The sequence below is a fragment of the Phycodurus eques genome, chromosome 18, assembly GCF_024500275.1.
Source record: "Phycodurus eques isolate BA_2022a chromosome 18, UOR_Pequ_1.1, whole genome shotgun sequence".
Lineage (NCBI taxonomy): Eukaryota > Metazoa > Chordata > Actinopteri > Syngnathiformes > Syngnathidae > Phycodurus > Phycodurus eques.
In genome coordinates this window covers 15,818,473-15,830,247 of record NC_084542.1, presented here as the reverse complement: position 1 = coordinate 15,830,247, position 11,775 = coordinate 15,818,473, and the positions used below count along the sequence as shown (strand labels likewise).

Below are 11,775 nucleotides of genomic sequence, written 5' to 3'. Positions count from 1 at the left end.
CACCTGACGTAAATTTACCCATGGATAGCTTTGAATTAAGGTACAAAGCTCTAAAATAAGTGGTATACTGAATATCATCTCTACTAAAAGTGATAAAAATAAAGACTATACTTTAGTATGAATTTACTGTAAAAGTGTCAGCTGTTTTATTAGTTGTTGCACCAAATGTGCAAACATCATTCGTATGGCAGAACAACAACTAAAATTGCTTTAATATATGGAACTTCAACTGTACAAAAAAAAAAAAGAGTTGCTTATTAAATAAAATTAATAATAGCATGTCACGCAAATACTTACTACAAAAAAATTGTAATTCAACAGAGGTACCTAAAGAATATTGAAAAACGGGTTTACAGCTTTATGAAAAAAAAACTATTAATAAACTACCTTAATTAAGTCGAACGTTTAACTTTAAAAAAAAGCACTACTTTTATTTTAAGCATGGCTTGACATCAGCTCGACGTCTCCATCTTGTGCACGAAACGAGCACTGCAAACCGTACTGCTACTTCCTCATTACAAATGAGCGACATTTATCAATAGACACACACACAAAAAATTATAATAAAACTATCTTTTTTAATTACAAATAGTTTTGTTTGGGGTGAATGAAAGAATGTGATACACAAGGAACATAACGTGGCCGTGAGAGGGGGGGGCAAAACGTGTCAGAGTGGCGTCACGCGATAGAAGATCTGCGCATGCGCAGCGCCGGCCGCCTCCTCTTGAGCAGGGCTGCTTGATGATGAGGAGGCGAAGCGGCCGGCTCGCACCTACACCCTAAATTAGCATCCCTTCCCTTTAAACACCTACTTTATTTAGTTGGCTTGCCTTGCTTGTAGTTTCTTGCCTATGTTTTTTTTAAATTATTATTATTAATGTCGAGGGTTAACGGGACCCCTGCCGAGACGGACGAGGTGTGACGCTGGCAAATCAATTGCACCGGATGTCATTCAACGCCTCTTAAATAGAAAGGAGGTAAGTACAGTATAGATCGCATTTCCAAATGTGTTTACTTTGCAGTTTTTATGCCGTGTTGTGGCGTCAAACGCACAAGAGCCCATTTCAGTATTATGTGGATTTATTGTTGGAAGGATAACGGTTACGGTCAATTAGAGTAAAAGTTCTTATTCAATGCGATTATAACTCAAATCTATTAAATTGCTAGGAGTTACCGGGATTGTTTTGGCGCCGCGTTGCAGCCACAAATTACAATAGTGCTAATTTGGAAGCTGGAAATGGCCAAAATATACAATACTGTACGGTAAATGAGCCCCCCCCCCCCCTCCCCCTTTATTTTTTTGCGTGTGCAGCACTTGCATGCACGGGATCGTGAAACATGTCGCGGAAATTTGTACTTAGGCCCTGCAAGCGCCTCTAAGCTCGTTGATCAATTGAATTTAAGCCTCTTGAGCGCCCCGACACAAGAACCTGCTGACGCATGCGCAGCCGCCGTTTGTGTGCGTGTGCCAAACCTCTTTAAAAGTTTTGGCCCCTGCAATAAACACAAATTCTGCATGCTTGTGCTTTAAAACTTGTGTGTTAAAGTTTTGGACGATCTTTTTCGCACAGATGCATGGAGGGTCATTTTAATAACTTCACGACAACACAAGCTTGTCATTGAATTATTGAAAGGGGATCTGGTCTGGTGCACGGGATTAATTATAGATTAATAAACAGACACCTGGTCTCATCACACAGGCGATTACGCAACATTGCTTAGTGAGTGAGGTGCACATATCTCTCAGACATACTTATGTCATTCAAATATGCCATCTTTATTTTTGCCATATTTAGACAGAATTGGTGCAAGTTTGCACATTATGTGGAGGTAAAGTACCACGATACGTGAATTAAGGTGGTAAGAGAGTACATATTAAAATGTAAAATCGCACAGACAACAAATAATACACGTGTGTTATAAAATGTCACAAATTGTTAGCAAAATATTAGCAATCCAGCATATGTGCTGCTGTAAATTGCTGGTACAGTACAGTGAATCCCAGCACATTCGCCATTCCACATTCGTGAATCGGCCTATTTGCATTTTGATTTGATTTTTTGGGGAACCTATCCTTCGTTATTTGCTGGGGGAAAACCCCATCTTTGCGTATTGTGTTCAGGCCAAAGCAATAAAAGTATTGCTTTAACTGCCATTTGGTGCTATCTTGGTGCCACGGAACTGTTGAAGTGAGCTGAGGAGCTTCCTTTAGACAAAAGTAGTCCTTTGCGGCTATCTCTTGGCAAATACAGTACAGTATAAACCGTTTTTGGGGGGGAAGGGAATTACTAACAAATATTGGCTATTCGCTGCAGGGCTTGGTCCCGATCCCCCGTGAACAGTTATTCTTTTTCCTGATGATGTCATGCATTTGATTGGCTGCTTGTTGCGAGGCAGAATTTGTGGAGCACAATCGGAGCGCTGGTGGGAAGTCAAACGGACAAATGCAAAGGAAATGACTCCAAAAACAGCACTATAAAATAAAGATTATGAGAAAAACACATTTGTGTGTATTACAGTTGGAATTGAATCACTGCTCTCTATTAAATATAAAATAAATAGGCGCGGAAAACAGCAACATCTCGTGGTTCACTAATGCATCACAGGTGGCAAGAATGGCTTTTGTGACGACGTGTCAGAAATACGGGCCAAGCCCTGCTGCGAAAAACGAGGATTTGTAATTGACCCCCGACCCCGCCCCAAATTGTTTATATATCAGGGAAAGCCTACTAGAACTTATGAACTTTATTTGGGGTTAATCAGAGGTGAGTTTGAATGTGATTGGTTAATTCCGAACACAGCCACATTACTGTTGTAAGAGGATATGCACACTTGAGTTGTTTATTTTTATCTCCCTCTTGAAAAGATTTATACAAAATTAAATTGGTCAAGCCAGGTGTGGTCACATTAAGGTTGAAAAGTTTTGAAATGATTGATGGTGTTTCATTTCTTTGTATCACAAAAACCTGGTGTTTACGCGGGGTGTGTAGACTTTTTATATCCACTGTGTTTTGCATTGGAAAAATGTCATGGCACATCACCGAACAAAATCATTTTAAAAAACAAAAGATTAATTTGTCTCTGTTACAAATGAACTAAAAGCTGATATGTCACTCGCCTACTGTAGATCGTTGAACAAAGATACATTATATTAATATTTGGACCAATTAAGGGAACTTTCATTATTTCCTTCAGCACACCTGATAATCTGTCATGGCACACTGGAGTGCCACAGCACAGCGATTGGGAATCACAATATATCCGTGTCACCCATATGCCGACCATAACGAAGCACTGATGGAGACACACAGTATTGGCCAGTAATTCAATTTGTACGTCTTCACAAGTTTTTCTGCGTCTCTGTCACAGTATAACCGAGCGTAAAGGCTACGCCATGGAGGCTGCAACGCATTTGGTGAACGACACAATAGCGTTTTACAAATGGAGTCTCACTATAGCAGGTGAGTGCGCATTTTTTTAAACTTGTACAATACCAGCATGTCAGCGTGACGAGCTTTAGGTAAGCTCACGTTTCGTCCAATGACGCGACTTAAATACATTCTTCCAGACAAACGAGTGGAAACCTGGCCGTTGATGTCGTCGCCCTGCCCCACGCTGGCCATCAGCTGCCTGTACCTGGTCTTCCTGTGGGCGGGGCCTAGATACATGCAGGACCGCCAGCCGTACACGCTGAGGAAGACCCTAATCGTCTACAACTTCAGCATGGTGGTGCTCAACTTCTACATCGCCAAAGAGGTCAGCAGCGCACTCTTTCAATTTTGAATTAGAATTGAATGACTGTTTGTTGCAGGTTATTTGCACTACTTCATTTACAGCAGTACACCAGGGCGGTCAGATGGGCAGAAAGGCCTTCGTTGCTGGCCTGAATGCAATTGCAAGCACTGCTTGCACTGCTTCCACTCCAGTTAGATTTTGTCCAATCAGATTTTAGCACCCCCCCCTTGCCATGTCAATCTCATCTTCTCCGGGCCGTCAGAATCAGTTGTGCTAGCTGATACAACTTCAACGATATTAGCGGTAGGACTATTCCTTTAACGGAGTTCAAGTTTGTCCTCAGCATTTGCCTGTCCTCCAATTGGTTGGTCAGAGTACAACTTGTCACTGCCAACTTTGACGAGACAAAATGCGTCTTGAGTGATCTGTAGCAATTAATACATTTAATAATCAGCATCGCTCGTGGGTGTGATGTATTGTAGTACATTGTTTTGTTTTTGTGATGTTATTGGATAAATATTTATACTGAACTTTCCCGGATGATGTACTGGTATGTGGTACAGTTACATGCTGTAATATTGCATATCGGTATAATACTGATGGTTTCCATAATTGATAATTGATACGTGATAGCGGTGGTGTTAAGAGATGGCTTAAGTCGGGTAAGTCCCCACTGAATGTACAAGTATTTACAATATATAGAATTGTGGAATTAAATCACAATTCTTGGCATGTTTTCCCACAATACAGCATTGTTAATCATTTTTGTATGAGCAAAATATAGGGATTTTCTTCTGTGTATATTATCATAACAAGATATAACAATACATGTGTCAGGCCCTGATAAAAGATATTTAAAATGGAGGCCGCTGATTTAGTGACCATGCTTGTTCCCACTGTTTGATTCGTCTGGGATGTTGCGCAATAAGTGTGAGTACTGTTCACACTATAATATGATTGGAAATTGTCGATAACAGATAAATGTGGAAGGTTATCATTTTGTTGCTATATTCAGAAGAAAGGATGGTCCCTACCAACATGTTCAACTGCACTACTTTTTAAAAAATGTATTATATATATTTTTTTAATTCAGTTGTGGTGTACTAAAAATAAGTCACTGATGGTGTAGTGGCACACTCGCCTGACTTTGGTGCAGGCAGCGTGGGTTCAGTTCCCACTCAGCGACGATGTGAATGTGAATGCGAATGTGCCCTGTGACTGACTGGCGACCAGTTCAGGGCGTAGTCCGCTGGGATAGGCTCCAGCGTCCCGCGACCCTAACCAGGATACGCGGTGTTGAAAATTGATGGATGGATGTACTAAAAATAAAGTAACTGATGGTGTGGACTAAATCTAGACTTGAATTGTCTTCCAATCAGCTCCTGCTTGGCTCGAGAGCAGCCGGGTACAGCTACCTCTGTCAACCTGTCAACTACTCTGACGACGTCAATGAAGTCAGGGTGAGCCTCCTCCTCCGCAACGCCGCATGCATGCATGCACGCACGAACAGATACTCATTAACAAGGCCTATAGACCATTTGGAAGAAGAGCAACTAGGAATGTATTTTCTAAAATCGTGGCCTCCACGCACCAGCATAAAAGAGTGAACTAACACTGTTATAAACCAAAACAGCAGCACCTCCAGACACTTGTACACAGTCTTGCAGATAAATTAATGTCTGGACTTATTGCTTCATGTTGTATGCGGGTCCCCTGCGCTGTATTAACGACGATCTTATGTTTATTACAAAATATATATTCAGTATTATTACTCTAAAATCAGTGCATAAAATGTAGAGTATTCTTAAGTACCATTCTGAAAGAATAACTCATATTTATGACAGATTATTATTATTATTATTTGTTTTTTTAAATGCTATCTTGACAAAAAAAAATGTTTTACTGATAAAGTTATGTTAACATGGAACTCCCTCTTTAGTATCACCATCTATTGAAATTTAAAGTCCATGGAAAATTTCTGCCTGTATCTTATTTGGGGTTGCAAGAATTCTCCGCCAGAGCTGCTGTTTGGAGGTAGCATACTGCCGTCCACACACATCCTTTTATGGATGTTCTACAGGTTCTCGATAGGGTTGAGGTCAGCGGATTACCATTATTGCCGCCATTGTACCTGCAGCAGCTAAAGGACATGTTTCTGTTCTCTGAAATAAAGATATGCATTTTTCAGGTTTTGTGCTTTCCACGTAATTCACAATTTTAAACTAAGCAAAATGATTTATTTATAAACAAAATTATCATAACATAACAAAAAAATAGCCTACCCAAACTGGCTCCCTCTAGAGTTGAGTAACCACCAGATTAGTAAATACAGTAATAGGATTTATCTGCAGATTATTTTGTATTAGTGACATTTCAAAATATATATGACATTTCTTTCTGAAAAACAATGGTATGTAGCCGAGCTGTCTCGCCAACCCAAAGCTCCGCCCCATCAGGCCATGCTTTTTCAGGGTGGCATTAGTCGGGGATAAGAGATGCCATGGCAGCGTGGCTTACAGAGAGCAACTGTGTGTTACTGTGTCATTGTCCCCCGTGCTTAACACCAGGCAGCGGTAAAACCAGGAATTGATGATACCAAATACACCTGTAATAATAATGTACCTTATGTACAACAACACTGAAACGTGCTCATTCCGAAACCTCAACTGATATAAATTTGTACTTGGATCTAATTGAAATGCCATTAATCCATTCCTGCCCCCTTAAAAAAACATGATCATTTTTGTCATGTTTTTGATAAGTAAAAATAGCACTGCATCATGTAAAACATAAGTAAAGAAAGAAAATATTTTTATGAAATGTAATGACTGTACGTACTGTAGTACTGTATTCATGTGTTGGATGTGTTTGCGGTGTGTTCGAGGGCCGTTGCCTCGTGAGTGACTTCGGCACCCGGACTCGTTGCGACTGTTGTCATTTTGTACGGTTTTTATGTGTTTGAGTGTGCATCAGCAACTGTGGCTTTCCTTGCCCATATGCGAGGGCTTTACGTTACCGTCATTACTTAAAGTACAATTGTATTTATTTTTTTACATGGCTTACTCTAGAGCTCATATACTGCAAGTGATTTCTTTTTCTTCAGTGTTCATGAGCTATTAAATGACAAAATGAAAATGATTCTGCAGCAGTACTTAACTTTAATACTGTTTGAATGGAGCAGAGGTACTCAGGGGCTTTATTTACCCACCTCCTTTCTCCTTCCGTCCTTAGATAGCATCTGCTCTTTGGTGGTACTACATCTCCAAAGGGGTGGAGTTCCTGGACACCGTCTTCTTTATCCTGAGGAAGAAGTTCAACCAGGTCAGCTTCCTCCACGTCTACCATCACTGCACCATGTTCATCCTCTGGTGGATCGGCATAAAGTGGGTCCCTGGTGGACAAGGTGAGAGTGAATGAAGAATGAAGTAACAAATTAATCGGGGTACAAGCAACATAGGCAAGGCATCAGAGTAATCTGGTTGAACACTTAGTAGTTTAAAATGCTGGATGTCATCACTCTCCAAGTGTATTTTTCGACTTTTGCAATTTTGGTCACTACTTTGACGTTTTGGAATATTTCTCACCCCCCACAGCTTTCTTTGGTGCAACTATAAACTCCGGCATCCATGTCGTTATGTACGGTTACTATGGCCTGGCTGCATTGGGACCACAGACGCAGAAGTACCTCTGGTGGAAGAAATACCTCACCATTATGCAGATGGTGGGCATTACATAAATATCCAGCTGAATCTCTAATGTTGAAAATAACCGGTTGCAGGACGCTGGTCGACCTCAATTTTGTTTGAGAGATTTTTTTTCTTTTGAAAGTATCCATTTTGTCCTCATTACGGGTAAACTGGAGCCTATCCCAGCTGACTTTGGGTGAGAGGCGGGGTATACACCTGGACTGGTTTCCTGTATATACCTCGAATGAATGTCGTACATAATTGGACAGAGAACATCGCAAGACTGCCGTGCTGGTGAAGTAGCCCCTTCAAAAGGGACAAACTGGGAACCAAACCTCCATTATGGGGTTTGTGGAAACCATTTTCTGACAGGTATAATGTTTGGTCAGGTTGTCTTTAAATAATTTAGCCAAACATAATGGCTAGCCTGCTAGTTAAATTCAGTTCTACAGTGAGCCACCCACTTCAGCTTCAAAAGAGCATTGCCATTGCCATTGAGGCAAGCAACAGAAAGGTCAATTCATTAGCCAGTGCCTCATGTTAACTGTTGAATGTCCGAGCTCCCAACAAGTCTATTTTTGAATTAACGTCCCTGTTGAAGTTTAAATTATGGCCAGCGTTCTGTCTCCCTTGCAAACGATAAACGTAATATCGTTTTGACTGACTTATTCAAAAGATGGTGGTAGAGAACAAGGCTAAAACATTGGGTTTGTGTCCATCAGATCCAGTTCCACGTGACCATCGGCCACGCCGGCCACTCCCTCTACACGGGCTGCCCCTTCCCCAACTGGATGCAGTGGGCCCTGATCGGCTATGCCGTCACCTTCATCATCCTCTTCGCCAACTTCTACTACCACGCGTACCGAAGCAAGCCGCCCCCCCCGCACAGGGGCCAAGCAAAGCCCGTCACCAACGGCGTTTCGAAGGCCACCAACGGCCACAGCAAAGCGGACGAGGCGGTGCCAGACAACGGCAAAAGGCAAAAGAAGGGACGGGCCAAACGGGAGTAAAGGACGGCTCGCTGTGCGACCAACGGGAGGACATCTTAAAGAGCGAGAGACACAAGATTGGGAGGGGAAGATGGCAGCCGTTGAACGCCAGTGTGAAATGACTGCTGCTTCTCTGGCTGCCTGTTGTCTTTCGTCTCAAATTTCCTTTTAAAAGCAAGCAAGGCAAAAATGCTGAACATGTAGACGTGCACGTTCTGTCCAAACATTTTTGGACCACGTCACACCCGGAATGTTACTGAATCATCGCCGACTTGCCATCCAAAAAGTTCACATCCAACTTTCCTTACAAAGGAGCCCAGTCGTGTTTTCTTTGAGAGCTTCTGTAGTCTAATTCTGCTTATATTTATGATTATTTTATAGCAGGGGTCACCGAGCTTTTTGAAACCGAGAGCTGCTAGGGTACTGATAAATGTGAAGGGCTACACACGTCTGAAAAAACTAATTGGTTCAAATTACCTTAAATATTTACGTTATTATAGATCATTAAAAATATTTAAGTGAAGACAACAGAAAAACAGAAATATCAATACGCAACACTTTATTCTTTCACATGTCCAAATGATCGCTTCTACACTGTTCCTAGGAAATCCCAATGTCCCATCACTGGTGAGCTATTTTTAGAACAGGCGTGCGGGCACCATGTTGGTGACCACTGTTTTATCGCCCTCTGACAAAGTATCATTAAAAGAGGGTTGTTTACAAATTGTCACTGTATAATGAAAAGCATGTATCTCCAAATTGTGGGATTGGATTATTTTATTTGTTATATTTCAAAATTATTTAAAATTTATTTATGAGTTACATTTCAATGTATTTATTTTTTTATTTTATCTCTTTTTTTTGGTGTAATTTCAATCCAAATATGCTTTTCATTGGACAGCAACAGATTTTAATCATTTCAAAATGACTGCCGTGCAATGTGCACATATCCAACTTGTCACTGTGCTGCATTTATAGCATTGAATCTTAACAGGTTGTTTTTATAACTGAAAACACTGTTTGGGGAAGGGGGGAAACAATAGTTTCTTTTTATTTTTTAGTGTTTATGCATTTTATTCTTTGGCAACACTTTTTGTGGGTCCCCGTGTTTTTTTTTTTTTTTTTTTTTTTTTTTTTGCTGTGCAATGTAGCCGAGAATAAAGAGAGTGAGGTCGAGATCAGTGTTGTCTTCTCACTGCCACCGCGTAGGGCGGAAGGGAGCCGCTTTTATCTGAACGGAAGCAAAGTCTAATTCAGACTGTTTGTTGCTGCACGTAACCACTGAAAAAATAAAGGACGGTGACGGCACACAGATTTTGTCCGCTCCTTTTTTATGCCCACGAAGAAATGTGTGTGAGAGCTATACGCTGCCTTTGACCTGTCCAGACAGATCTGCCCTAATCTTTGGGGGCAAATTGGCTTTAGCTGCAAAAGAGCTTACTTCCACATCACTTCACGGGGTGCCCGGGAAAGCAGGTCACCCTAGGAGACGCCTTGACTAATCTGACTTCAACTAGGTATCCCTCTGGAACCAAGATGTTCTGTGCAGGAAATAATGGGGCTTATTTTGCAGGAAACAAATGAAATTATCCATTTGTTACTACGGTATTATATTACGATTGCAATAGTGAGGCCATATAAGTTAGGGGTGTGGAGCTTTCTGGTGAAATTTCAGGGTGAACCTAAAATGCACAATCACTTTTACAGGCCAACTTAATGTAACCTCTAAACTTTTGATGTTCAAGCTTGTCAATGTTTCTGAAGGTTTTGTAGAATTTGCTGTTTTTTTTAACAAGGAGCTGAACAGCAAAATTCAAAACAGATGTTTGATGCATGGGAATTTCCAATGCGTTTGATTATTGAGGGTTCAAATTTGGTAGGTTTGTTAACAACACTCTTCTGTTGTGTGTCAAATTTAGAATATTTATTTTCACTCTACAGCGACTTCAAGAGCAAATTTTTGTAAATACCTGGTTTATTCACGTTTATCATAAGTACTCAATTCCCATCCCAACTTTGAAAAATAAAAATATGGGAATTTAGCAACCTTAGTTGCATGACTATGCGAATAACAAAATTGTTACAGTTCAAGGTTTTAAGATGGACCTTGTTTTCATTTGGCAAAATTGCTTCTGAATCAGAACCAACAGAAGGTCCTGGAAGGGTTTGTGTTTGTGCGTCATAATCTTCTATCTAATCAATGCCAGCGCACCCTTCCCTGAGTTTTGGCAAGGATGCAAAAGGTGGTTTCCAACCTACCCTCCTTTTCTGAAGGATGTCGAGGTTGAATGGTGGAGTGGACGAAAGGAGTGGGATGAGTTTGTCTTCCTATGGGAACACAGAGAGACATAAACGCAAGGATTTAAAAGGGATTGCGCGAGGGCTGCAGGCTTTTAGCTGCCCGGTCTCAATAACCGGCGGCGTGCCACCTCCTTGCCCAAACGTGCACATATAACGGTCTCCGCTGTCTGGAAGGGAACCTTTTGTTGCACAAATAAGCTTTCGCAAATAACACAGCACAAATGCAGAGTTGCAGTCGTTAAGTGCCAGTCTGATGGAGGTTAAAGGGTCGCCCGAAAGGGGGTTAAGCCCTGCAAACCTGACCCACCACTAGCTCATCTCATTAGCAAAGGAGCTCATTCTCTCCTAGCGTAGTGGAAACAGTCAGCGTTTTATTTGCTCACACTCCTCCTCCATACGTACCGCTGGAGTCTGTTTTGTAGGGACACTGCGCTCTCTGCTGGACAAACAAGTAGCCGCCGTACTCCTAAGGACAAAAAAAAATAATAATAAAAGACGTGAGCCCAACGTGTCATAGAAATTTACTTTTTAATCGCGGAAAGCGTCGAGTGTTGCGAAGTTCCTACCGCGGAGCTAGCACACCTGTGTTAGCGTAAATGCTACTTCGCTGCTCGGCAAACAGGTGTGTAATTAAAAAAATATATATATTTTTTAAAATCTACAAGTAGGTTTATTAAATGTTACAGAATAACAAACAAACACATCCAAGATGAACTAAATATAGTTTAATACAATTGCACACCTGGAGGAAAATATTCCTGAAGCGTTGAAGGGATAAAAAAAAAAAAAAAAAAAAAAAAGGTTACACTTGTCCAATTTGTACCCCTTGCATTTGTCATTCAATACTCATATATGACATTTAATCATTATTAAATGAGCCATCATTATCTTTGTAAAAGCCAGATTTGTGGCTAGAGTTATAAAATATATTTGATCTTGCTTTTTATATATTTTCATTTTAGTCCATTATTTTTTATTTTTTTCATTATTAAAGTCTTTATTGCACTGGAAACCTCAAATTTGATGCAGGTGTCGCCAATTCTGTAAAATATTTATCAAAATGA

The 11,775-nt window shown here is 40.8% G+C and overlaps 1 protein-coding gene across 1 annotated transcript; it reads left to right on the top strand.

Annotated features, from left to right (window-relative positions):
- The first annotated feature begins 722 nt into the window (after window positions 1-722).
- On the top strand, window positions 723-9,712 carry LOC133416997 (elongation of very long chain fatty acids protein 4-like). Its single transcript, XM_061704414.1, has 7 exons — window positions 723-977; window positions 3,370-3,461; window positions 3,569-3,756; window positions 5,115-5,195; window positions 6,967-7,138; window positions 7,329-7,456; window positions 8,144-9,712. The coding sequence occupies exons 2-7, from the start codon at window positions 3,395-3,397 to the stop codon at window positions 8,429-8,431; spliced, it is 924 nt and encodes a 307-aa protein (XP_061560398.1). The 5' UTR covers window positions 723-977; window positions 3,370-3,394; the 3' UTR covers window positions 8,432-9,712.
- The last annotated feature ends 2,063 nt before the right edge of the window (window positions 9,713-11,775 follow it).

Coding starts and splice junctions, on each gene's coding strand:
- LOC133416997 (XM_061704414.1), top strand. CDS start 3,395: ATGGAGGCTGCAACGCATTTGGTGAACGACACAATAGCGTTTTACAAA. Junction 5,196..6,966: donor ACGACGTCAATGAAGTCAGG/GTGAGCCTCCTC, acceptor TTCCGTCCTTAG/ATAGCATCTGCTCTTTGGTG. Junction 7,457..8,143: donor ACCTCACCATTATGCAGATG/GTGGGCATTACA, acceptor TGTGTCCATCAG/ATCCAGTTCCACGTGACCAT.